General features: G+C 49.9%; 1 protein-coding gene across 23 annotated transcripts in view; it reads right to left on the minus strand.

The window, feature by feature from the left end:
* Positions 1–13,386: 13,386 nt before the first annotated feature.
* Positions 13,387–23,189, minus strand: part of DYSF (dysferlin) — a 207,617-nt gene continuing 197,814 nt past the window's right edge. For all 23 annotated transcript variants that reach the window (XM_033124779.1, XM_033124795.1, XM_033124787.1 and 20 more), the window contains 5 exons: positions 22,699–22,798; positions 21,232–21,410; positions 19,434–19,543; positions 17,899–18,046; positions 13,387–13,667 (listed from right to left, as the gene is read on the minus strand). In XM_033124779.1, coding sequence (XP_032980670.1) covers positions 13,629–13,667; positions 17,899–18,046; positions 19,434–19,543; positions 21,232–21,410; positions 22,699–22,798 — 576 coding nt within the window. In that variant the 3' untranslated portion in view covers positions 13,387–13,628. The remainder of the gene's footprint in view (positions 13,668–17,898; positions 18,047–19,433; positions 19,544–21,231; positions 21,411–22,698; positions 22,799–23,189) is intronic.

Raw genomic sequence — 23,189 nt, forward strand, 5'->3', positions numbered from 1 at the left:
ATGCCTTCCCTGCCGAGAAAGAGTTTAAGACGAGCCACATAGGGGATGATGGCCAACCCCCAGGCAGTGACCAGTGTGCCCAGAGCAGCAAGCCGAGCTCATTCCTTTACTCTGGCTGTGTCCTCAGCCTGGAATACTCTCTCCCAGGTCTTGCATGGTTCAATTCGGCCAGGTTTGCTCTATGTCATCATTTCAGAGGGCTTCTCCCCAAACCCTATGGAATAAAGCTACTCCCCCACTCATAGTCATTTTATCTCCCCTGCCCCCACTTTATTTTTTCTCTTTGAACTCACGTAGTACCACCTAAAATTGTTGATCGTCTGGCTCCTCAACTTGGAGCTTTTACAAGAGCAAGTTTCTGTGCTTAGAACAGAGCCTGGGCGTGAAAGGTGCTCAATAAATATTTGTTGAGTGAAGGAACAAATCGAAAGCTTCACAGTTCCAATATTACCTCTACCCACAATCCCCCCTGCCCCCTGCCTGCTGACTCCCACACCTACCAGGCAAGGGTTCTGGTTCCAGCCTGGAAGTCACCAGTTGTGAAACTAGGTGAGAGGCAGGGGGTGCCTGGGTCTGTGGGGCTGATTGGGGGAGTTGTAGGAAAAGCAAGCACTCTGAGTCAATACAGCTGGGTTTACCTTTCATTAATAGCTGAGTGGATTCCCCCAAGTCTCAGTTTTCTCATCTCTAAAATGGGGCTCATAATAACAACATCTCCCCACAGAGGAGTAAAGGTTACCATGTGCCTAGCACAATGTCTGACACAGCACTGGCACTCAGGAGACAAGAACTCCTTCTCTGACTAGCCTGGAGGTGGGACCAACCTCAAACTTCATCCTCACCCCTGACCTGAGCCAACTCTGGAGGCCAAGGAAGGCCTGGGGCTCCCCCACCCTCTCCCAGAGATTCCCTCCCTCACTGGGAACAGGAGAGGAGAGCTTTGGGTGGGGATGGGTTCATCCTGGGTGCTCACCCAAGAAGCTGGGCTGGTGGGACCTGAGTCTCAGGCGTCTGAGACAGCCTGACTAAATGTGGAATGGGGCCTCCCCGCCCCCCAAGGCCCTTGGTGAAGGTGGGCACCGGGGCTTCTCCAGGGCTGGCACTGGCTGGCCAGAGGCACACTCTCTCCTTCTCTCTCTCTCTCTCTCTCTCTCTTTTATTCTCTCTCTCTCTCTCTCTCTCTCTCTCTCTCTCTCTCTCTCTCTCTCTCACACACACACACACACACACACACACACACATATACACGCACGCACACACCATCCCTCCCTCCCTGGCCTCCTCCCTCCTAGTCTCCGTGGTGAAGGTTTCCCTCAGGCCCATTTTTCTCATTCTTCTGGCAGCCTGAGCCTAACTGTGAAAACCCAGCTCTCCCTGGCCAGGCCTAGGTTATGTAAGAGGCCCCAGAGCCCTGGGGGAAGGGCAGACAGAACCCCTACCTCCAGCCTGAGGCCTCTTCCTGCGTGGAGCCTCTCAGCTGCCCCCTCCCAGTCTCTCTGTGCCCAGTCACCAGGGCCCTTCCTACCCCTCCCCGCCTCAGACTCCCTGCCTACGCACATCGCCCCACTCAAAATCTAATCTCCGCCCATTCATCCATCCTTTCAAACCCAGCCTCACCTGATCTTCTTCGGAATTCTTATGGAATCAATCATGCCCAGTTCCCTCCATCCCTGCTGTCCCTTAAAGCAATGGAATCCCCTCCCTGCTTCTTTCATCTGGAAGAAGCAGAGGAGGAGGCAGCTGTCACGGAGGCCCATGGCTCGGTCTGAGGGGATGGTCTTCATTCCCACCCGGGGGCAGACAGGAAGGCCCAAGGAAAGGGTCTGAGCAAGGAAAGGCTGGCCACGTTTCTCCCAGCAGGCTTCTCCATGGGCACTCTCCAGGCTAAGGCCCCTGACTAACGGAGGTGGGTCCAGCTGCAATGGGCAGACCCTCCTGAGCAGACCTCAAATACAGGCCTGTGTGTGTCGGGGGCGCACAGCTTGTATCAGCACGACTTAACACGCATTCACAGTACGCAGACCTGCGCCAGAAGCCAAAACACTATCAGAAGGTTGCCTGTGAGTGTGAAGCAAGAAGGATACAGACAACATTTCATGGCCACAGGCCCCAAGAGTCGTGGGGCATAGAAAGACTCGCCAAGGGGTCCACTAGCCATGCCTCTCTTTCCTGGGCATAGTCAAGGTAGGTGTCGAGACTCATGCTTCTCTCCAGACATGGGTTGACGCGTGCGCCATTAAGCCTTGTCAGTCCTGAGCCCAGTCACCTCAGGGGAGCCTTTGCCAGCCTACCCTCTGATCCACATGTGGTCATTTCCTAGTTCAGCTCTCAGAGGGCAGCTCTATTTCCGCCAGTTTCACGTTCTTGGATAGCACCTTGCTGCTGCCCCAAGGTTCAATGGTTGTGGGGAATCCAGGAATGACGGCAACTCTTTCCTGGACACTGGACAGCAGGAAAGGGGAAAGAGGGTGTGGATCAAGAAGGGTCCTCTGCCCTGCCCCTTTTTCCAGGCTTAGCCACGTACTGACTTGTCCCCTCATTTCAGTAGCTGGCAGAGAGTCATAATTGAATTTGCAGTAGGGCTGAGAATGAAAAAAGAAAAGCTTTTACATGTCTGGGATTAATTTGTCCCTGATGATGCCCACATTCACACGCTCCCTTCTGCTTAGGTTTCCAGCGCATATTCTGGCCGACATTGAGAAAGAGAGAGAGAGAGAGAGAGAGAGAGAGCGAGAGAGAGAGCATGTGTGCCCTGAGTGTACACTGGGAGTGCATGTGTGCCTGTGCCTACATTTGTGACTGTGTTGGAGAGAGCACGGTGTTTCCTGGATGGGTCGGTGCATGATGGGATGTGACAGTCTGCGTGGTCTGTACGTGGGGGCGGGGGAGGGAGTCTCCAGCATGCACATCTGCAGGCAACTCTCACCCGGCCCACCTGAAAGTGAAATGTGGAATAACTGAGGTCATGCTGCTTGCTAGGAAAGGAAAGACTGGACGTGGTGGCCGAGACAGGGTGGTGTGGCGGGCCCTGCCAGGGTGTCAGGGCGGCTGCACGCTTCCTGTCACTCCGTTTCCACATGCAGAGAGCAGCAAGCCCAGTCCTTCCTGGGCAGTCCTCTCCCACATTGGAGGAGCCCACCAGAAAGGGGGTCCACTTCCCACCTGCCCTGTCTTCTTTTTAGCATTCTCCCTACTCCCTAGTACCCAGGCCAGCAAAGAGCTCCTTTTCAAAATAAATCAAGCACTCGCGCCGTGTCAGGCACTGAGCACAATCTCGTGTAGCCCCCACAACACCCTGTGAGGAAAAGACCACCATCATCCCGTGTTTCAGATAAGGAAAGGAAAGTGACTTGCCCACAAGGTCACACAAGGTCACACAGCTAAGGGGCAAAGGCAGGGCTTCAGCCACTGTGTATCTGATTCTAAAAGCTGCACTCTAGTAAAATCTCTCTGTTGACCAGGAGTCTGTCCGGCTGGGAACCCTTTTGTAGATTGAAGGAGCCATTGGGCCTCAAAGGTCTGCTCCCATACCGTGCTCTGGTGGGTTTGGGACTCCAAATGGGAGTGTTCACAGAGCTAGACTCTCTGCATTTCCACTTCCAGGGAGATCCCAGAGGGGTGCTTTCCTGGGGCTTCAGACAGTATTATCCTTCTGTCTTCCTAATCCTTTTGATATCCTCCTCCTCTCCTGGTGGTGAGCCTGGATGGTGAAAGTGCTCCAGCAAAAGTAGAGGGGGAAATAGACTATGTACAAAGAAGTAAAATGCACCAGCAGGTATTTTAAATACACCATGAAAAACTGAGATCAAAACAAAGGCAGAGAAATAGTACGAAACCCACATGAAGCCAACCTACATGGAAAAGGAGCTGCAGCTAGTTGTCCCAGAAGAAGGAAAAATAGCAAAAGGGGAAAAGAGGGAGAGAAAAGTTCCCACTTGTCATGTCAGTATCTCAGCCGCCATTTAAGGACTGTGAGTGTGTCAGGCTGAATGGTTACCCTGTTCTTTTCCACAAGAAGGAAACGTTTCCAAAGCTGTTCCCATGTCTCAATCAGGGGATGCCCACCTGGCTCCTCTGGAAATCCCATAATCCTACATTTATGAAACACATGGAGAGAGGATTGAGGCAAATTTGTGTTCCCTGGGGATGGAAGTGAAACAGGGAGGGGGGTGTGGGCCCAGGGGCAGGCCAGGGCTGTGCTTATAGCTCTTTCTGTCTGTCAACCTCCTGTCACCCCATCCTGGGCTGCCCACATATCCCTGGAAAAGGAAAATAAAATGGGGTATTATGTGTGTGTGAGCAAAGAATATCTATCTCCAAAACCTCAGTAGAGAAAATGAAGGCAGGGAATTGAATCTTCTGGATACAAAAGTCTTATCAAGTTTTACTGAACTAGTTTTTAACAGATGAGAATGATTTCCATGTTGCCGCAAGAATGAATCTCAAATGTTGAGAACTAACTGAATTTCAGAATATAAAAATCCTATTTGAAATGGCTCTGAGGACCTGGATATTTAAAGACAACTTGCAATGAAACACTTAGTAAAGTCCCTTCAGTGAAGAAAGCAGACATCTCCTTAAGGATAGAGATGTGATTCAAACCTCAGAGGTGCAGACTAAGGGCTGGAAAAGGAGGGGATAGTCAAGCCTGCCAGGTTTCAATGGTGGACGGGCACCAGGGAAGGTCAGAGGAAACACCCAGAGGAAGGGGCCAAGCAGAGACCTCAGCGATAAGCAAATGCCAGGCCTGCAAATGGTTCACCTCTGCAGAGCAGAAGGAAAGGCAACAGATGAAGTAAGAAAGCAAGCAGTGGCTTGCTGGAGGGGCCATGTGCCAGTATGGTTCACCTCCCTCCTGAGAATGGTGGGTAACCAGAGCCAAGTCCAGATTTGACTGTTTGTGAACAATGAATAGGGGAGTAGAGAAGAAGAAGACTGAAAGAGTGACACTTGGGTTTCAATGATGCTGGCCTGCTGGGAGCCTGATTGTAAGTGGAGGTGATGGTAATAGGAAGAGAAGTAACTTGATCCAGAGAGATTCGAGAGCCAGAATCTGTGGGATCTAGTGATGTTTTGGATATGGGGTTAGAAGGAGTTAGGACTCAAAGATGCCTCCCCCATACCCAGCTTCAGTGACTAGGTGTATAGAGGGAACAACAGAGCAGAAACTGTTTTCATGGTGTGGAGGGTGGAGAGGTTGAGTGGGAGATCTTGAGTTTGTGGTAACTATTAGTCACCCTGGGGAAGATACCCACTAGGGAAGTAGTTGGATAACAGGGCTGTAGCACAGAGCAGAAACGGGGCTAGAGGTAGGTATCCTGGGGTCAGTAGTCTCTGGAGAATAATGGAAACCATAGGAGTGGGTTAGGATCCTGAGGAGGTATGCAGTGTCAGAAGAACAGAGGGCAGGGGAAAGAGAACAGAGAAGGATGCCACCAGGGAGAAAAGTGGAAAATTGGGTGACTTTTTGTGACTGAAAGTGTATCAAGAAGCAAAGAACGTTCAGCACTGCCAGCTGCTGCAAGAGTAAGGAAGGGTAAGCGTCTACCGATTTAACAACCAGAGGGCTAGATGGAGCCCTGGTGTGAATTAGAAAAAGGTGCTCTTTCCTCAAGTTAGTTTACTTCTATCAGAAACTACTGTAACACGCTGATTTTATTAGAACAAAATACTTTACTGCCATCTGTGGGAAAATTGTTATAATAAATAATAAATGTATGATGTCTTAGATGTGGTGCCTGTATACGGCAGCCCTGGTTATTGGTGACTGCAGTAAAATCAGCCTTCAGGGGAGCAGAACAAACTTTACCAGAAAAGATGCTTTGAGTTGTGGGTAGCACACTACCCAACCAAAGATGGCTTAAACAATAAGGAATTTATGGTCCTACATAACAAAACATCTGGAGGTAGTACAGTTTCAGAGTTGGTTCTTTCCCAATAGCTTCCCAGAAAACCAGGTCTTTGGGATCCTCTCGGTGTTTGCATTTTTCCTCAGGCTTGTCCTCTCAGGATCACAAGATGGCAGCCATGGCTCCAGTCATTACATTTTTCCACAACAAGATTAAAAGGCAAAGATGAAGATGTGTCCCCTTGTGTGTCCTTTGTCACTAGGAATAAAACTTGCTGAGAAACTTTACAGGAGAGATCCAAGATGGCAAAGTAGATAAACATTGTGCCTATGTCCTTCTATGAACACATTAAAATTACAACTAAATTATAGAACAATCAATCTGGAGAACCAACTGAAGTCTAGCCAAACAGAAGTTCTATAACTAAAAATGTAAAGAAGAAGTCATGTCAAGACTGGTAGGAGGGGCAGAGACTTTAAACAGGCCCCAAACTTCCCTGTGGCAGTTCAGAATCAGGATGGATATCTTGGCTGTGAAGGTTGCCCTGGAGGAGCAAGGGACCCCAGGCTCCCACACCGGCCTCCCCAGCCCAGAGTACTGGTGCCAGGAAGAGGAGTCCCACAACATCTGGCTGTGAAAAACAGTGGGGATTCCAACCGTTCGGGTGTGATGGAAGGCTGCGGGAAACCCAGTTAAACAACTCGCGCACAGACTTATTCTATTGCAGGCACTCACCTTGAACTCCAGCGAAGGGATGGTGACTCAGAGGGCCTTGGAGATATACAGGGGGCAGACTGAGGTGTGTGGCTTCAGAAGGAGGACTGAAGGACAGTCAGCATTTTCCCTGTGAGGGGTCCTTCTCCTGTGCAACCAGCAGCTGGGCGCCATCTTTCATGTGTTGAGCCCGCCCCCAAGGCCAAATCTGAATCTGATTGGCCTGGTGAGTTCTGCTGTTCCATTCTGCTGACTCACCGAGACCCCGCCCAACCCAACTCGCTTACCGCCAAAGGCACTTTCTCGGCAAGCAGCCAGCTCCACCCACCCTGCACTCTTTCTTGCAAAACTATTGCATTCTGGCAGGCCCCCAGCAGGTGGCAACTGGCCTCAGTGTGCTCTGAGACTTTTGCTGAGTAGCTCCAGGCTCAGCACTGGCATCAAGCCAGAAATTACATTTACCTGGTAACCACAAATCTTCCCACTCTAGTGAATCCCTGAGATCCTGCCTCACCACCTCTCATACCTCACGAAGCTTTATCAGTGGCTGAACCTTAAGGGAGATGGCAGGTAGCAGCAGGCCTCTGGGTGTCCTGGCTTTTTGCGAAGTTACCCCAGGCCCAGTACTAGTGGCAGCCATCCTCAGTTCACAGTGTGGCCTCTCCCACATGCCTCCAGGTTTAGCATAGGCAGCAAACAACCGCAGATCACTTTGTAGCTCCTACCAGGTAGCCCCCAGCCAGTCACAGGCAGTGGCTAACCTGGGCTTGTACCACAGCCCTTCCCAAGAGGCCCCAGAACCAACACACTTGGAGATTAGCTTCAGACCACAGCAGAGCACCACCCAATTAGCCCCATAAGTGGCACACACAAAGGGTGGTCTCGACAGGCACACACAAATGGTAGTCTTAACAGGATTCTCAACTTAGAATCCCACCCAGTGGGGTAAACCTCCTGCACAGCAGCTCAAAAAGTGTGGATGTGGCCAAACCCCACACCCAGTCAGTCTAAGGGTCAATATCACCCACTAACATGCCAATAGCAACCAAGGCTCAACTATAACAGGAGAGCATACACAACCCATACAAGGGACACTCCTGGAGCGCCCAGCACAGGTGACCAGGAGGACTGTGCCAGGGCCCCACAGGACACCTACTACACATGGCCACTTGGCAACACTGAGAAACATAGCAGATCTACCTAATACATAGATACAAACACACAGAGGCAGCCAAAATGAGGAAACAAAGAAATGCATCCCAAATGAAAGAACAGGAGAAAGATCCAGAAAAAGAACTAAATGAAATGGAGGCAAACAACCTACCAGAGACAGAGTTCAAAACAATTGCTATAAGGAACTTGGTAAGAATTTCAGCAAAAAGATTACAAACATAAAAAAGGACATAGAAACAATAAAAAAAAAGAACCAGTTAGAAGTGAAGAATAAAATAATTGAAATAAAGAATGCACTAGAAGGAATCACCAGCAGACTAGATGAGGCAAAGGATCAAGTCAGTGATTTGGAAAACAAGGTAGCAGAAAACACCCAAATGGAACAACAAAAACAAAATAAGAATCAAAAAAAAATGAGGATAGTTTAACAGACTCTGAGACAACATCAAGTGTAACAACATTTGCATCACAGGGGTATCAGAAGGACAAGAGAGAAAGCAAAGTATTGAGAACCTATTTGAAAAAATAATGACGGAAAACTTTCCTAACCTGGTGAAGGAAATAGACATAAAAGTCCAGGAAGTGCAGAGAGTCCCAAACAGGATGAACCCAAACAGGCCCACACCTAGACACATGATAATTAAAATGGCAAAGGTTAAAGATAAAGAGAGACTCCTAAAAGCAGCAAGAGAAAGGCAACTAGTAACTTATCAGGGAGCTCTCATAAGACTGTCAGTTTATTTCTCAACAGAAACTTTGCAGGCCAGAAGGGATTGGCACAAAATATTAAACATGATGAAAAGCAAAGACCTACAACCCAGACTACTCTACCCATCAAGGTTATAATTTAAAATGGAAGGACAGATAAAGAGCTTCCCAGAAAAGAAAAAGCTAAAGGAGTTCAACGCTGCCAAACCAATATTACAAGGAATGTTAGAAAGACTTCTTTAAGACAAAAAAAAAAAAAAAATCAAAATTATGAATAATAAAATAGTAATAGCTACGTATCTATTAACAATTACTTTCCATGAAAATGGATTAAATGCTCTGATCAAAAGATGTAGGAGGGCTGAATGGATAAGAAAACAAAACCCTTACATATGCTGCCTACAAGAGATTCACCTCAGATTGAAAGACACACACAGACAGAAAAAGGGATGGAAAAATATATTTCATGAAAATGGAAATGAAAAAAAAAAAAAATCTGGGGTAGCAATACTTATACCAGACAAACCAGACTTTAAAACAAAGGCTATAACAAGAGACAAAAAAGGACCCAGTAATCCCACTTCAGGGAATTTATCTGAAGAACCCAAAATGCTGCCTTGAGGGGACGTGTACATCCATACGTTCATTGCAGCATTGTTTACAATGGCCAAGATGTGGAGGCAGCCTGGGTGTCCGTCGATGGATGACTGGATAAAGAAGAGGTGGTACATATATACAGTGGAATATTGCTCGTACATGCAAGGCATTGGGTTCTTGCCATCTGTGACAGCATGGATGGACCTGGAGGGTGTTGTGCTGAGTGGAGTATAATATCAGACAGAGAAAGACAGATGCAATGTCATTTTGCTTATATGTGGAATCTAAGAATAAAATTAACACACAAAACAGAAACAAACTCATAGATACAGAAAACATTTTAATGATTGCCAGATGGGAGGGGGTTTAGGGGTAAAGGAAGGGGAAGGGATTAAGAAATACAAATTGGTTGTTGCAAAGTAGTTATAGGGATGTAGGGTACAGCATAAGGGATATAGTCAATAATATTGTAATAACTATGGTGTCAGATGGGTACTAGATTTGTTGGGGGTGATAGATGGGAGTGGGTTGGGGGCAGGGTGAATAAGGTGAAGGGATTGAACGGTACAAATTGGTAGTTATAAAACAGTCCTGGTCAGGTAAAGTAAAGCATAGGGAATATAGTCAATGATATGGTAATAACTATGTATAGTGCCAGGTGGGTACTAGACTAGTCAGGGGGATCACTTCTTAAATTATATAAACGTCTAACCACTATGCTGTACACTGAAATTAATATAAAATAATATTGAATGTCAACTGCAATTGATAAATTTATAAAGGGGGAAAAAGATGAAGGTGAATAAGAGGTCCAAATTTCCAGGTACAAAATAAATAAGTCATGGGGATGTAACGTACAGCATGGGGAATATAGCCAAGAATATTGTGATAGCATGGCACAGTGTCAGATGGTTGCTGGACTTACGATGGTGACATCTTTAGGCATATAAATATTGAATAACTATGGTGTATCCCTGAAACTAATATAATATTGTATGTTAGCTACATTTTTAATAAAAATCTTTGAAGAAGACTTTCCCAGCTGGCCCTCAGCCCCCATCACCACCACCACCACCGCCTTCCCCTCACATCTCATTGATCATCAATGAGTCACATGCTTCTTCCTAAACCAATCACTGGCAAGGGTAATGACTTCACTGTGATCGGTTTGATCTAACAAGACACCTCTCTCTAGGACTGGGGTTGGACTCCTTTCTCAGAAAATCGCAACAGAGAGAGCTGAACAGTATCAGTTTCTTTCAGCAAAGAGGAACAGAGAGGGGATGGCTGTTGGAGAAGGAGACTCACAGAGTCTGCCACAGGAATAAAGTCAGACCACAGTGGGTGGAGGGTTGTGAGGTGAGGAGACATGGAGACAGCAGGTGTAGACAATGCTCTCTAGGACTTTGGGAAGGGACAGGTCATAACTGCAGGGAGAAATGGAGAGTAGAAAGGGTATTTTCACTGTGCCCTAAACATGTCTGAAACTTCTGGTCCAAAACTGACTTCATGAATGGTACCACCACTCATGAAGCCAGACAACTGGGAGTCATTTGAATTTATCTCCCATCCCACATGTCCTGGCCCCCTTCAGCCCTAACTAGTCAAACCTACAGGTCTTTCCAGTCTAATTGTTCAGTATGTCTAGAATCCACTATCTCTACGCCAGATTTTTGCAACAGCATCACTACCAGCAATTTGAACTGGATAATTCTTTGTTGGGGTGGGGGGGCTGTCCTGTGCCTTGAAGGATGCTTAGCAGCTCCTGGATGCCAGTAGCACCCTTACCCCCCACCCTTCAATCATGACAATCAAAAACATCTCCAGACACTGCCAAATATGCCCTGGGGAGCAAAATTTACCCTGGTTGAGAACCACTGCTCTGTGCCTATGTGGAAATTCTTATAGGTCTTTGAACCAGTTTCTGGTTATGGCCAGTCTCTGCACACTCTCTTCCCTCTCATCTTTTCCACCCCCTGCTCTGATCCTGGTACCCTTGTTCATCCATCAGTGTATTAAAATTGACTATCTATTTGTGTCTCTTTTCTACTCAGTTGTGAGCTCTGGGAAGGCGGGAAATTTGCTTATCTTGCTCAACATTGTATGTTGTAGACCCTAGCACCCTGCCTGGTACGCACATAGCCATATATATATTTCTTTAACAAATGAAAACAAAAAGGAATGAATGAATGGGTGAATGAATGAACGGCTCCTTCCCTGCCTTTCAGATCTTCCCCAGTTGGCTGCTGGGGGAGATGTCAGGAGACGTCAGACCCATGGCTAATTCAGACAGTGTCACACAGTGTCCTGAGCAATTGTTCTTCACTGTTGGTGATCAAAGATCATGTTGAGAATTGGGGAGATCACTGAACCCTCCACCCCCTCAAAGGCCTTAGGCTTATATAACCTCAAACCCACCCGTGTGCCCCCAGACGACTCCTATCTCTCAAGAGAGGAACTCAGCTAGAATAATTTTTCAAAACCCACGATTCTCATCAAGGCCAGTCCAGCTTTAAGTCCTTCTGTGTTCTTCCCTGCCTCCAGGATGAAGTTCTAACTCCTCAACTGCACACAAAAAGCCCTTCAGCACCGGGCCTCATCCTCCCAAACCCTGCTCCCTCTCATCTCTCCACATGTCTCCCTGCAGGCTCCCTCTCCCTCGACTGTGCCGTGAACTAGCCCGGATCTCTGACAGCTCCACACTTGGCCTCCATCTCTGTAACTTGGCACACCTTTCCCCCTCTTAGCCGCTGGGCCCGTCCAACACTACTCAGATGATATTGCTTCTTGAGAGTCTCCTGCCCTCCCTATCCCTACCCACATAAGGGCACTAACAACCATGGTTTCCTGATACCATTTTCAGGAGCTATGGAAGGTCAGGAGTCATATGTAACTCATTGCTGGATCCTCGGGACCTGCTTTCAGGCTACCATGTTGAATACATCAATAAATGTTTGCTGGCCATCGTATCTCCTTGCCATCCACTCCCTGTTCCCCCCGAGTTTTGCATGGTGGACCCCAGCTCTAATAATAAAGCCAGCTTTAGACTGAACCCGGTCCTGCCCAATAAGGGCAGAGCAGAGAGAGAATGCAAGCTCTTGGTGAGCTAGTTGAGGAGCTAGAACAGCCCTCCTGAATGTTTCATTTCCACAAAGCCATTGAGTTCCCCTTATTAATTTGAGTAATGTGTTCTATTATCTGCAACACAGGACAGCAGACTGACCTTCTCAGAAGCTTTGGATCCCGGTCCCTGCTGCATGTTCTGTGTGAGGTGTGGTTACCTGGCTCCAGGGTTTAGGTGTCAGGGTCTCAGGAGTAGCCACCCAGGTTCTCAGGGCCCATAGAGAGCTGGACAGTGAGGGCCACCTCCAGCCTGACCTCGCCTGAAGAGAGAATCACTCAGCATGCGAGGTGTAGCTCCCTCTTCCTGGAGGGTTCAGGCCATCAGCCCTGTGCCAATCACCCCCGGTCCTGCCAATCAGGTGGGGACATGGCAGGGCCTCAGTCTAAGTTCCAGAGTGCAGTGAAGAGCCAAAAGGTCTGGAAGGATCACTCTGGAGCTTTGGGCCTCCGCTGGGGAAGCAGACTCACAGGGGGAAATAGGAGAAGCCTTCCTGGGTAACAGGAGAGGAGGCGGCCAGCACTGAGCTCCAGAGTTCCAGGCCCTCTGGCAAAAGAGGCAGAGGTTTCTATTTGGGAAACATGATGTTGTCATGCTTTTTTGCTTTTATTCTAAGTATGTTCCTGCTACTCCTGTACATTAAGCTTGATTCCTACAGGACATGTCAGACCCATGGCTAATGTCTAAGCTTCAGACCACAAGAAAAAGGGGTGTCTGTCCAGACCAAATCTTGAAAGCAGAATGAGGAAGCAGCGGGAGGGAACTGCAAGAAATCCTGAGTGTGGGGGACAAGGCCACAGCCAGGAAACCAAACCTCTCCGCCTGGAGAGTTTCTGACGCAACCTGTTCCGTGGGGCTCCACTTGTATAAAGCAGAACCTCTTCCCAGGTGTGGTCAAAGAAACCAGAAGAAACCAGAAGGAACAGGTGACTACCACCCAAGCAAAGAGCACCTAGGAAAGGAAGAGATGTCTGAGTGAAGGGGGAAGGGAAGGCAGCAAGTGTTGGAGAGGCAGAACACGCTGCACCTTTAGGCGGGCAGGCCAGACACCAGGCCTCAAAGCTCACCCCAGGGTCCCAAGCAGTCTTGTCAAAGGACTCACAGTACCGCTCAGAATCCTGAGCCACAGATGGCACACACCTCACTCCTACCCTGCCCACCGAGACCCGTGTCTTACCCAGTCACTCCCCATTCGGGTCCTAGACAAAGATACACCAACACAGCTTTGTAGTTCCAACGGTTTTATACTGACATACACATGGGATGATCCAAAAAGGCTTGGACTGGGGGAGAAAGAAATAATGAAAGTAGGTGATCCCAGGGCTTGATGGTACGAACTGCTGGAGTATGTGCCAGTCCGTCTGTCTGTCTGTCTGCCCACCTTGGCAGGATGGTCAGGCCTGGAGGTCTAGAGGCTCTTGGCTGAGCTGGGCAGAGGAAGTAGCCAGTCCTGGGCTGGACAGTCCTCAGCTGAAGGGCTTCACCAGCTTCATGGCAGCATAATTCTGGAGGGAGGGAAGAGACAGGGACATGTGGTGATGGCTTCCAGGAGGGATGGAGCAGGGAAAGGAGGCTCATCCACTCTACCCCTAGCCTGCACCTTGCACGCAACACCCCCTAACCTCACTCAGCACAACACTCTACCCTCCTGGTGCTCCTGCCAATCACACAAGGCCAGACCTTTCTGAATTTCCGCTGGCACTCTCCCTCCTAGGGACCACAGCGGCCTGAACTGCTATCTTCTCCCCCATCAATCCAGGCCCCACTCCACCAGCTGCCATGAAGACTCTGATCACCAGGGCCTGCCCGGGCTTCTTCCGTCACACAGGTGGCCTGAAGGCATGGCCACGATTCTCCCCGCCTCCTACCCCTACCATGGGAACCCAGGGCTCATTGGCCACCTTGCTCCTGTTCAGAAAGCAAGAGAAAGAGAGAGACTTAGGGGGTGGGGTGTATAGGAATGACCCACAACACAGGCCAGCACCTGGGATGGGTCATCCCCCATTAGGCCCTGGCTGTTGTAGGACTGAGAGGAATCTCCCCCCCACACTCACCCCGCCCCCCAAACCATGAAAACACATACAACACAACACGGGGCTTCTAATTGGGACAGTATGTTCCCCAGTGTCAGCCTGGGAAAGCCAACTCTGGAAACAAAGCCTTCCGCCAGATCACCTCCTGCCTCCCCACACTGGCCCTGCTCCAGGCTGGCTGTGGGCGAGCTGGGAGAAGTCAGACAGGCTGCCCTCCTTGTCCCCCATGCCAGGGGATTTTCGAAGAGGGTGGGCGATTAGACCAACTGGAGGTGAGCAGCCCTGGCCTCGGGCCCCTTTCTGCCAGGCCCTCTGCCCCACAAGGCCTAAAAGCCAGGTGAAAATCTTGAAACCCACCAGATGATTGGTCGACTTGACTGGAGAGAAGCAGGATTTACCCAGGTTGTAGCAAAGGCCTGCCAACAAAACCAGTCTGCAGCCTCGGGCCCAAGCTACCCCTTTAGCCCTGGACCCTGCACATAGAATCTGACCCCTAAATGCCAGCTCTGGGAGGGGGAAGGCAGGGTTGGTATTTTAAAAAGGATAAGTTCCAGAAGGACTCAAAGGAAGGTGATGCCACTTTGGGGACCCATAAAACAGGGAGGACACTGACCAGGGCCACCATCAAAGTGCACCTCTGCGCCTGCCCACAGCGCCTGGGCTAAGGAGGGCCACGGGCTGGGAGTGACTGGAAACCTTCCCTCCCTCTCTCAGCCAGCAGCGGGGCCTCCTTCCTCAGACCCCCACACACCTAGTCTGCTGCCCAAGCGCCTCTCAGCGCAGGGCCCAGCTGGCCAGGGGCGGGAGCTATGTATAGAAAGGCGGTGGTGGTTTTGGACCTGCCCCTGCCTCTGCCCTCCCCGTGGCTCTTCAGGAGGACTTGCCCAGCAGCCCCTCCCCAGGGAAAGGGAAAGAGCTCCTGTAACCACAGTACTGATCACAACAGGTCAGAGCTTCCCTAGCGCAGCCCTGTCCTCCTGCGGGAGGGAGGGCCTTGCCAAGGTCACACAGGAAGCCATCAGCAGAGCCAGAGCCCAGCCAACACCTCCTGACTCCGAGCACAGAGCTCCGTCCTGTACAGCAGCGATTCTCCAACGCGAAAGTGCCCAGATTCTTCTCAGCAGACCTGGGGCCGGCCCAGGACTCTGCATCTTTAATCAGTTCCCTGGTGCTGCTCCTCAGACCACCCCTTTGAGGAGCCAGGGTCTGCACCAGCTCTGCCAACCCCCCACCTGAGCCTCACGACTTCATTGCACGCATGTTTTCCCTCCTTCACCGGCTTCGATGTGTCTCCCAGGAGACTGAGCTCCCAGGGGCACAAGCCTCATCACCTTGCCCCATACCCACAATGCATCCCCGCCTCCTGGACACACGTCTCAGGCTTAAAAATGTCTTCATCTGAACTGAACGAGGCCAGCCAGATCCACTCAAAATGAGAGAATGGGAGCCTGAGGGTCACAGGGCAAGGGGGACCTCACCTCCCCGCCGTGGCACCTTGGGCCTGCCCAATAAGGGGAAACACGGAGGCACAGACCTGGGCCTGACACCAGATCCCGGGTTACCCCGGGCTGCTTACACGCTAGGACACCATACTTGCACATGCCCTCCCATGGGCCAGTATCTAACCTTGTATTTGTAATTTCATCTTCCTCTGCTTTGAGAGGGCCCCCCAAACTACAAGCTTTCGGTCCCCCCACACTGCAACCATATTTGGCCTATCAGCCATGACTCTTCTTGCTGAGCCTCAGAACATATTTCGTCAAGGTGCTCCAGGCAACCGCAACCAGCGCAGAGGGCCTGACCTGCAGCCAGACACATCAGCTGTCCTGGGCCTACACCCTCCTTTGTCACTTATGGCCCAGATCAGACAGTCTCCTCTGATGTTCCCCAGGGAGGGGGAGTGGGGATGAGAGAGAAGGTGAGGGGATTAGAAAGCACAATTGGTAACCACAGGATTGCCACGGGGATATGAAAATCAATTTGGGGAATATAATCAATAATGTTGTAAAGATTTTATAGGGTTTCCGATGGACACTTGTCTCATTAGGGAGACCACCTCAGGGATGATGTAGATGCCTGATCACTGCACTGTACACCTGAAGCTGAAGCTGAACAATAATGAATGTCAACTACAAGTTTATACATATGTACGTATATATGTATATATATATATATATACATATATACGTACATATATATGGTCACAAGAAGTGGAGTACAGCATTAGGAATAGAGACAGTGGAAATGTAACGGCTGTGTGCGATGTCAGAGGGGTAGTAGATTGGGAGAGGGGTTTATCACTTAGTGAGGGGTATAAAGCATAAATATCTAACTATTACAGTGTTTTGTACACATGAAACTAATAAAAAAAAATCTTTTTTAAAGAAATGTTAAAAAAAAAAAAGTTAAGTTCCTGGAGGCGTCTCATCAACACTATAATGAGATGACGCTGAACTGCATTTCTAACACCTCAGGACCTGCTGATATAAGGGCTTGCTGGTCACCATGGGAGAGAGCACTCACTCCACCCACTACCTCCACCTGGAGGATTCACAATGCAACATGCGCACAGGCCAGTGATTTCCAGAGCACGCTGCGGGCACACTGCACGTGGCCGGTGGCCTGGTGCTGACCGGGACTGAGACCCACAGTGTCCAGAACCCTGGACTGGAACTTGTGCACAGACTGCCCTACAGCCCTTAGCCAGCCCCTTCCCCTCTCTGGGTCCCTGTTTCTTTGCCATTCAAATCAGAGTGATGTTAATCAATGACGCTGATTATGCCATTCTCTCTATTTTTATATCAGTTTGAAATTTTCATATTAAAAAGGTGGTGTTTTTTTTTTAATTTAAAGAACATTAAAACGCAGGTATCAGCCTGGGAATACTGTGATCCCTTCAAGGTCTGAAGTTCCAGAGGTACTGGGTTTGGGGGCTGGAGCATCTTCAGGGTTCCCCTGAGGAGCTGTGAGGACCAGGGAAGCCCAGACGAAGATGAAAGACCCAGATCCTGATCCCTTGGGTAGGGCCCCATGGAGGTAGGGGCATAGCAGCTACCTTCTTACCAGGGACCCCCAATGTGCACTGTGCCAAATGAGAGACTCCTGGGCCACCTCCTGTCCAGCTGCATCCTCCCCCATGCCTGCCCTGCTGCAGGAGGCAGGACACTCTCTACCAAGGTCCTCAGATGGGCACTGAGACCCTCTCCTGGCCCCAGGTGTTCCCTCTGGACCTCAGCAAGTGCCCTCCTCACAAAGGGGCCCTCTCCTCTGGTCTGCCGTCCACACCTTCCCTTCCCTTCCAGACCCAGTTCCACACCTTCCTTCAGGAAGGTTCCCCCACCCACCACTGCACAAGGGGGCTCACCTTCTACCAACACTTTGATTACATAGTCCCAGGGCTTCCTGAGGACAGCTATGTCTCCACATCAAGGGCAAGAGCTCAGTTTCCCCTATTGGACTAAGTGCACCCTGAGGGTAGGACTTTGTCTCCCTACCAGACCGAGGACTCCCCAGAGTAAGGGTCATGTCTCCCTCATCAGACCATGGGCAGAGGCTACTTCTCTCCATCAGACTGGGGTCTCTGAGAACCAGGACAGACCCTCCAAGAGACAAGGCACTGTTGGTGGTGAAGAGCTGTACCTCCCACATCAGACCAGGAGCTTCTCCAAGACCAGGCCTGTGCCTCCCGCTCAGAGGTGCTCACCGGGAAGGCGTAGATAAAGATGCCCAAGAACAGCAGGAGGATGAAGAGAATGATGAAGAGGATGATGGCACACCGGAACCTCCGCCACAGGATGAACTTCATCGTCTTGTACGGGGAGGTAAACCAGAGGAAGGAGGTGTCGGGGCGCCTGGAAGTGAGATCCCAGAGGTCAGCAGGGCACTCCTGTCATGGCTGCTGTCTCCAAGTCCAGCTCCGAAGTCGCCCAGGCTCTCCATAGCCCCTGCCCTAAAACTCAGCCCTTTGCACCCACACTCCCTTCTCCCCCAAGCCTTTGCTACAGTGTGACCCCACCCATGCTGCCCTGCTCCCCTTCCTGGTGCCACCAAGCCTACATCCTTGGTGCCCAGTTCTCAGCCACCCTGTCCAGGCACCTTCTCTGCTGCCCTCTCTCCTTCCCGACCCAGGACTTAATCACAGACTTGCGGTTTGGGAGCTGGGCAGAGCCTCGAGGGGCTGTTATACGAGGTGAGCTATGGCCCACTGAGCCCCAGAGAAGCCAAGCCAACTGCCTAGATGCACATGTCTGGTCCGTGGTCAGGGAAGGACGGCGGGAAATGAACCCAGAGAGCTGAGTTTCTCTCACTCACAACGAAGAACCTCAATAACTTCCTCTAGGTCAGCCTCACAACTCAAAGAGCATGCAGGATTTTGTGATAGGAGCCATTTTAATTGCACGTTGCTGGGTCTCCTGGGCCTCTCTTGTCTTTCCACCCAGATCCCAACAGCCTTGGGCAAGGATGCCTCTCCCTGCGCTGCCAGCTCCCCGTGGCACTCGGCACAACACCGTGATAAAGTGAGCTGCCTGTGCTAAGTCTGAGTTGAGCTGAGCAGGCCACCGGAAGGAACGCAGCAAACAGAGCCCTGACACCTCCCATGGCCCCCTCCTCACCCCCACCAATAGCAGTCTTCAGCCCCTACTCACTGCCTTCCAGGCTTCTATACCCACTGGATTGATCTACATCGCTTAGGTGACAATGAGGTAGGGAAGACAGGGACGCGGCCCCCTCCCCGCCCTCACATTTTATAGATGGGAAAACTAGGCAAAAGACCGTTTGAAAGCCACACTGGCACCACAGGAGGGCCATGGAAGGTGGCTTGGTCAGGGGAAAGACCTGTGTCGGGCTCCAGAGCCCATCAGACCAGGTCTAAGAATTCTAGCTTCAGCACTTTCCTAGCGAAATGACCTTATTCAACTTTACTGCGATTGTAAAATGCGATCTGTAAAATGGGGAGGATAATGACAACCCAGTGGGGAAGGTTCCATAACGCGGCATGTACAGGCCATAGGACAGTATGCCCAGTGCACAGCCAGCAGCTACCCAGCCTGCTTCCTGACCTAGTGGAGGAGCCCAGTTTCCTGGAGTGACGTCTGTCACCTGCGCCCTAACGCACTGTGTGGCCCTCGCTGGGCCGTGTGGGCCTTGGGACTCCTGTGTGACTATGCAGTGGGCCTCCTGGACTGTGGCTACACCTCCCAAAGCCTTGGACATCAGCGGCCCGGGGCTGGCACTGACCTCGGGTCCTCGAGTTTGGGGTTCATGTTTGGCTCGTCCCGGCCCTGGCCAGCAGGCCGCTCCTCATGCTCACTCTCCGCTACTATCTCCAAGGTCATCTCCAGCTTGCCCTGTGGGAACAGGGGCACTTGGTCAGGGGCACACAGGCTCTGCCCCATGGCCTGGAGACGAGCTAGACCAGGACAAATGTAAGAGCCACTTTATTTTTTTAATGCTGTTGGGTTGATCTGATCGTAAAGGCAGTACCTGCTCCTGGTAGGACACTGAGAAACGACAGACATATACAGGAAGACCTTGTTTTATTGAGCTTTGCTTATTGCGCTTCACAGATGCTACTTTTTTTACAAAATGAAGGTTAGACCCTCCACCAACAAAAGGAGTACAATTTGCTAAAGGCTCAGCGATGATGGCGAGCTTTTTTAGCAAGAACGTATTTTTAATTAAGGTATATAGATTGTTTTTGTGGACAGAATACTATTGCACGCTTACTAGACTATAGTATAGTGTAAACATAACTTTTACATGTACTGGGAAACCAAACAATTTGTGCGATTCGTGTGCGTTCGTCGCTTTATTCTGGTGGCCTGAAACCAAACCCACAATATCTCCGAGGTATGTCTGTACAGATCCGCCACACTCCCACTATGTGGAGACGAGCACTGCTAATATTTTTATGCATCAGAGCTGTATTTGTCTGCAAGTATATGAAGTACCACACTGCATATATACACAGTTCTGGAGCTTGCTTCTTTCACTTAGGAATATATTCTATTCCACTATATAATTATATATTCTTTAAAGTTTGCTTTTTAATGGCTGTAAGACATTCTATGCATGGTACATCATAATTTGGTTCATAAACTACTTATTTTGGTTCATTTAAGTTGTTTCCAACTCTTTGATATTATAAACAATGCTGCAACGAATACTCCACAATGTAATTTTTAAATTTTAGCTGGTTATTTCTTTAGGAGAGATTTTAGAAGGGGGATGACAGAGGCCAAGAACATAAATATTGTTACATCTCTTGCTGCATATTACCAAATTGCTTCCCCACATGGCAAAACCACTAGCACTCCCAGAAGTAAGTGAGGGGCCTGTTTCTGCCTCTTTACCAGCAATGAGCATTTCTTTTTCAATTTTTAATTCTAATTTACTAGGCAAAAAATTGTTTTCACTTTTTAAAATATGCCTCTATTTAATTGCTAGGGGGAATAAACCTTTTTTAAGTGTTTAATGTTTCATTTGTACTTCTTTTACACGTTATCTGTGCATGCCCTGTGCCCTTTTAAGGTGTTAGTTATTTCTTGTTAATTTTTATAATTCCTTATACAATCAGGATATTTTATTTCAAGGGCCACTTTAGGGGTTGGCTGTCTGCCTGCCATTTTGCAGCAAATTGTCAGAGACTGATTTTCTCTGCAGAGGAAGGACAGTCCCCAGTGCCCTGTCACAGCCCTGGGCAGACCTCTGGGCAAGGACAGTCGTACAGGACAGTCCCTTCGAGGGTCCTGCTCAAATAGGAGGCCCAGGCTAGCGGGGAACCCAGCACACAGATCTGTGAAGACCAAGGAGCACTGGAATCACACAGGGTCCAAAGGAGATAAAAAAGCATCTTTCTGTTTAAATAGGCTTCCCTGGAAAGCTAGCTGCAAGGAGAGAAATGCTAGGAACTGGAAGGGAAGGCTGATGGTGCCTTGGAAAACAGAGAGGGAGATTAACACGGCTGTGCCCGCTGTAGGGTTTCCACAGAAGCGCGGCTCCCGGGCCTCCGCTGGGCTGGAGGAAGCACACTTACCGCCAATATCTTCTTCTCACCCTCCTCTGCCATACAGGGCCACCAGCCCTTCACTGTTTTCTGTTCAAAAAGGGACACAAACCACTCCGGGTGGAAAGTGTCATCCAGCAGTTCCAAGGAGCACTTCTCGGCGGTCTTGGCAGGTTTGGGCATGCGGTTGAGGTCCAGCTGCAAGGAGCCTAAGGAAGAGAAGGGGTCCTTGGCAGAGGGTTTCACAATCACTGGCAGCTGAAGTCTACCCTGGGTCTGGGCAGGTTCCAGAAAAACTCACTGTCACCTCCTCAGCCTCTAATCCATGGGCTTAGCCGCGGGTCAAATCCCTCAAACTCCAGCTCCCATCCATGGCCTCTTAGTCCATCTCCACAGCTTCCCAGCCATCTGCACGCTCATCCACAGGCCCGCTAATTTCCCCTATTGATTCACCTTCACAGAGCTGCCCACCCACTCCAACGGTCATCTTACTATGCACAAACCCATGCATTCACCCATTGTCCACATCTATCATCCATCCATCAATTTTTAATTGTTTTCATTGTGGTAAAATCTGTATAACATAAAATGAGTCATCTTAATTCAAAATTCATCACCCCCAAAAGAAACACCACACGCATGAGAAGTCATTTCCCATTCCCTCCTCCTCCCAACCCTGGGAACCTGAGCCTACTTTGTATCCCTACAGATTGGCTTAGTGTGGCTATTGCATATAAACAGAATCATACAATATGAGTCCTTTTGCATCTGGCTTCCTTCATTTTGCATGTTTTCAAGGTTCATCCATGTTGTAGCATGCATCAGTATTTCGCTTCTTTCTGTGGCTGAATAATATCCCGTCATAGGGATAGACTACATTTTCCTGGCTAACTTTTACAGTTGTGATGGGGCACTTACAGTCCAGCCTGCTGGCCCCAGGAAACATCGTCCTCCTGACTCTACATCTCACCCCTGCAAGAGCACTGTCTCTACCACATCCTTCAGCCCAGGGCTCCCTGCTCACCAGCTGGGGGTTTCATCAGAATCCTGTCGAGGGCTTGGGGGAAGGAGCCGTGTTCATTCATTTGGTCATCACTTGGGTATGAAGGGAAAAGGGACTTGAGCCCCTCACTTGCTGGGCTCAGTCTGTATCTCGCCTGCAGGGTGGGGTGGGGTGGGGCGCATCCTGTCACGCCTGAGGCCAGACAGCCAGTGAGAGCCAGCACACGCTGGCACTTCCCTCTCCTCCTTACCTACCATCCAACGTGGCCCAGTGTTCAATGCCACCTCTGCTGACAGGCCTACCGCATTCTCATCACTCTGGCATTACTCTGTGTCACAGACCTCACTCAATCGAAGGACCAGTGACCCTGAGCTCCCGATGGCAGAAAATGGGACTGCACCTCCTGCCAGGTAGCCAAGGGTAGCACACACACAGGGCAGGTTCGGGGGCAGCCTCCAGTGTGCAGCAAGGTGCCGACCGGAAGCAGCGCTCACCCAGAAAGTCATCAAAGGAGAACTTGTCATTGTCCCAGATCTGGAATACCACTCGTGCCGGGATTTTGCTCTCAGTCTTGTCCAGCCTCCAGAAAGCATCCTGGCCCAGAGGAGGAAGCAGGAAAGCAAGATTAGAGAGAGGCAATGGTCCCTTCCAGCCGGGAAGCTTGCCTGGAGGAGGCAGTCGAGTGGGACAGCCCTTAGGGTCTTGCCAGAGCCAGGTCTTGGCAGGACGATTGCTAAGACCCCAGAGAACAGTGTTCAAGGTCCAGGAAGGTACCATGCCGGCTCACTTCACATAAGCTGCTCCTTTTATCCTCCCAATTCTGTGAGTCAAGGTTCTCACTCCCATTTTACAGATAATGAAACAGGGGCTTGGAGAAATTAAGAGTTTGCCCAAGATCTGACCGCTAAAAAATATTAACATTATACTTTTTACGTGCCAGCTTTTTACCACTATGAACTCAATCTATCCTTCCAACATCCTGTAA

The sequence above is a fragment of the Rhinolophus ferrumequinum genome, chromosome 13 (assembly GCF_004115265.2).
Source record: "Rhinolophus ferrumequinum isolate MPI-CBG mRhiFer1 chromosome 13, mRhiFer1_v1.p, whole genome shotgun sequence".
Classification (NCBI taxonomy): domain Eukaryota; kingdom Metazoa; phylum Chordata; class Mammalia; order Chiroptera; family Rhinolophidae; genus Rhinolophus; species Rhinolophus ferrumequinum.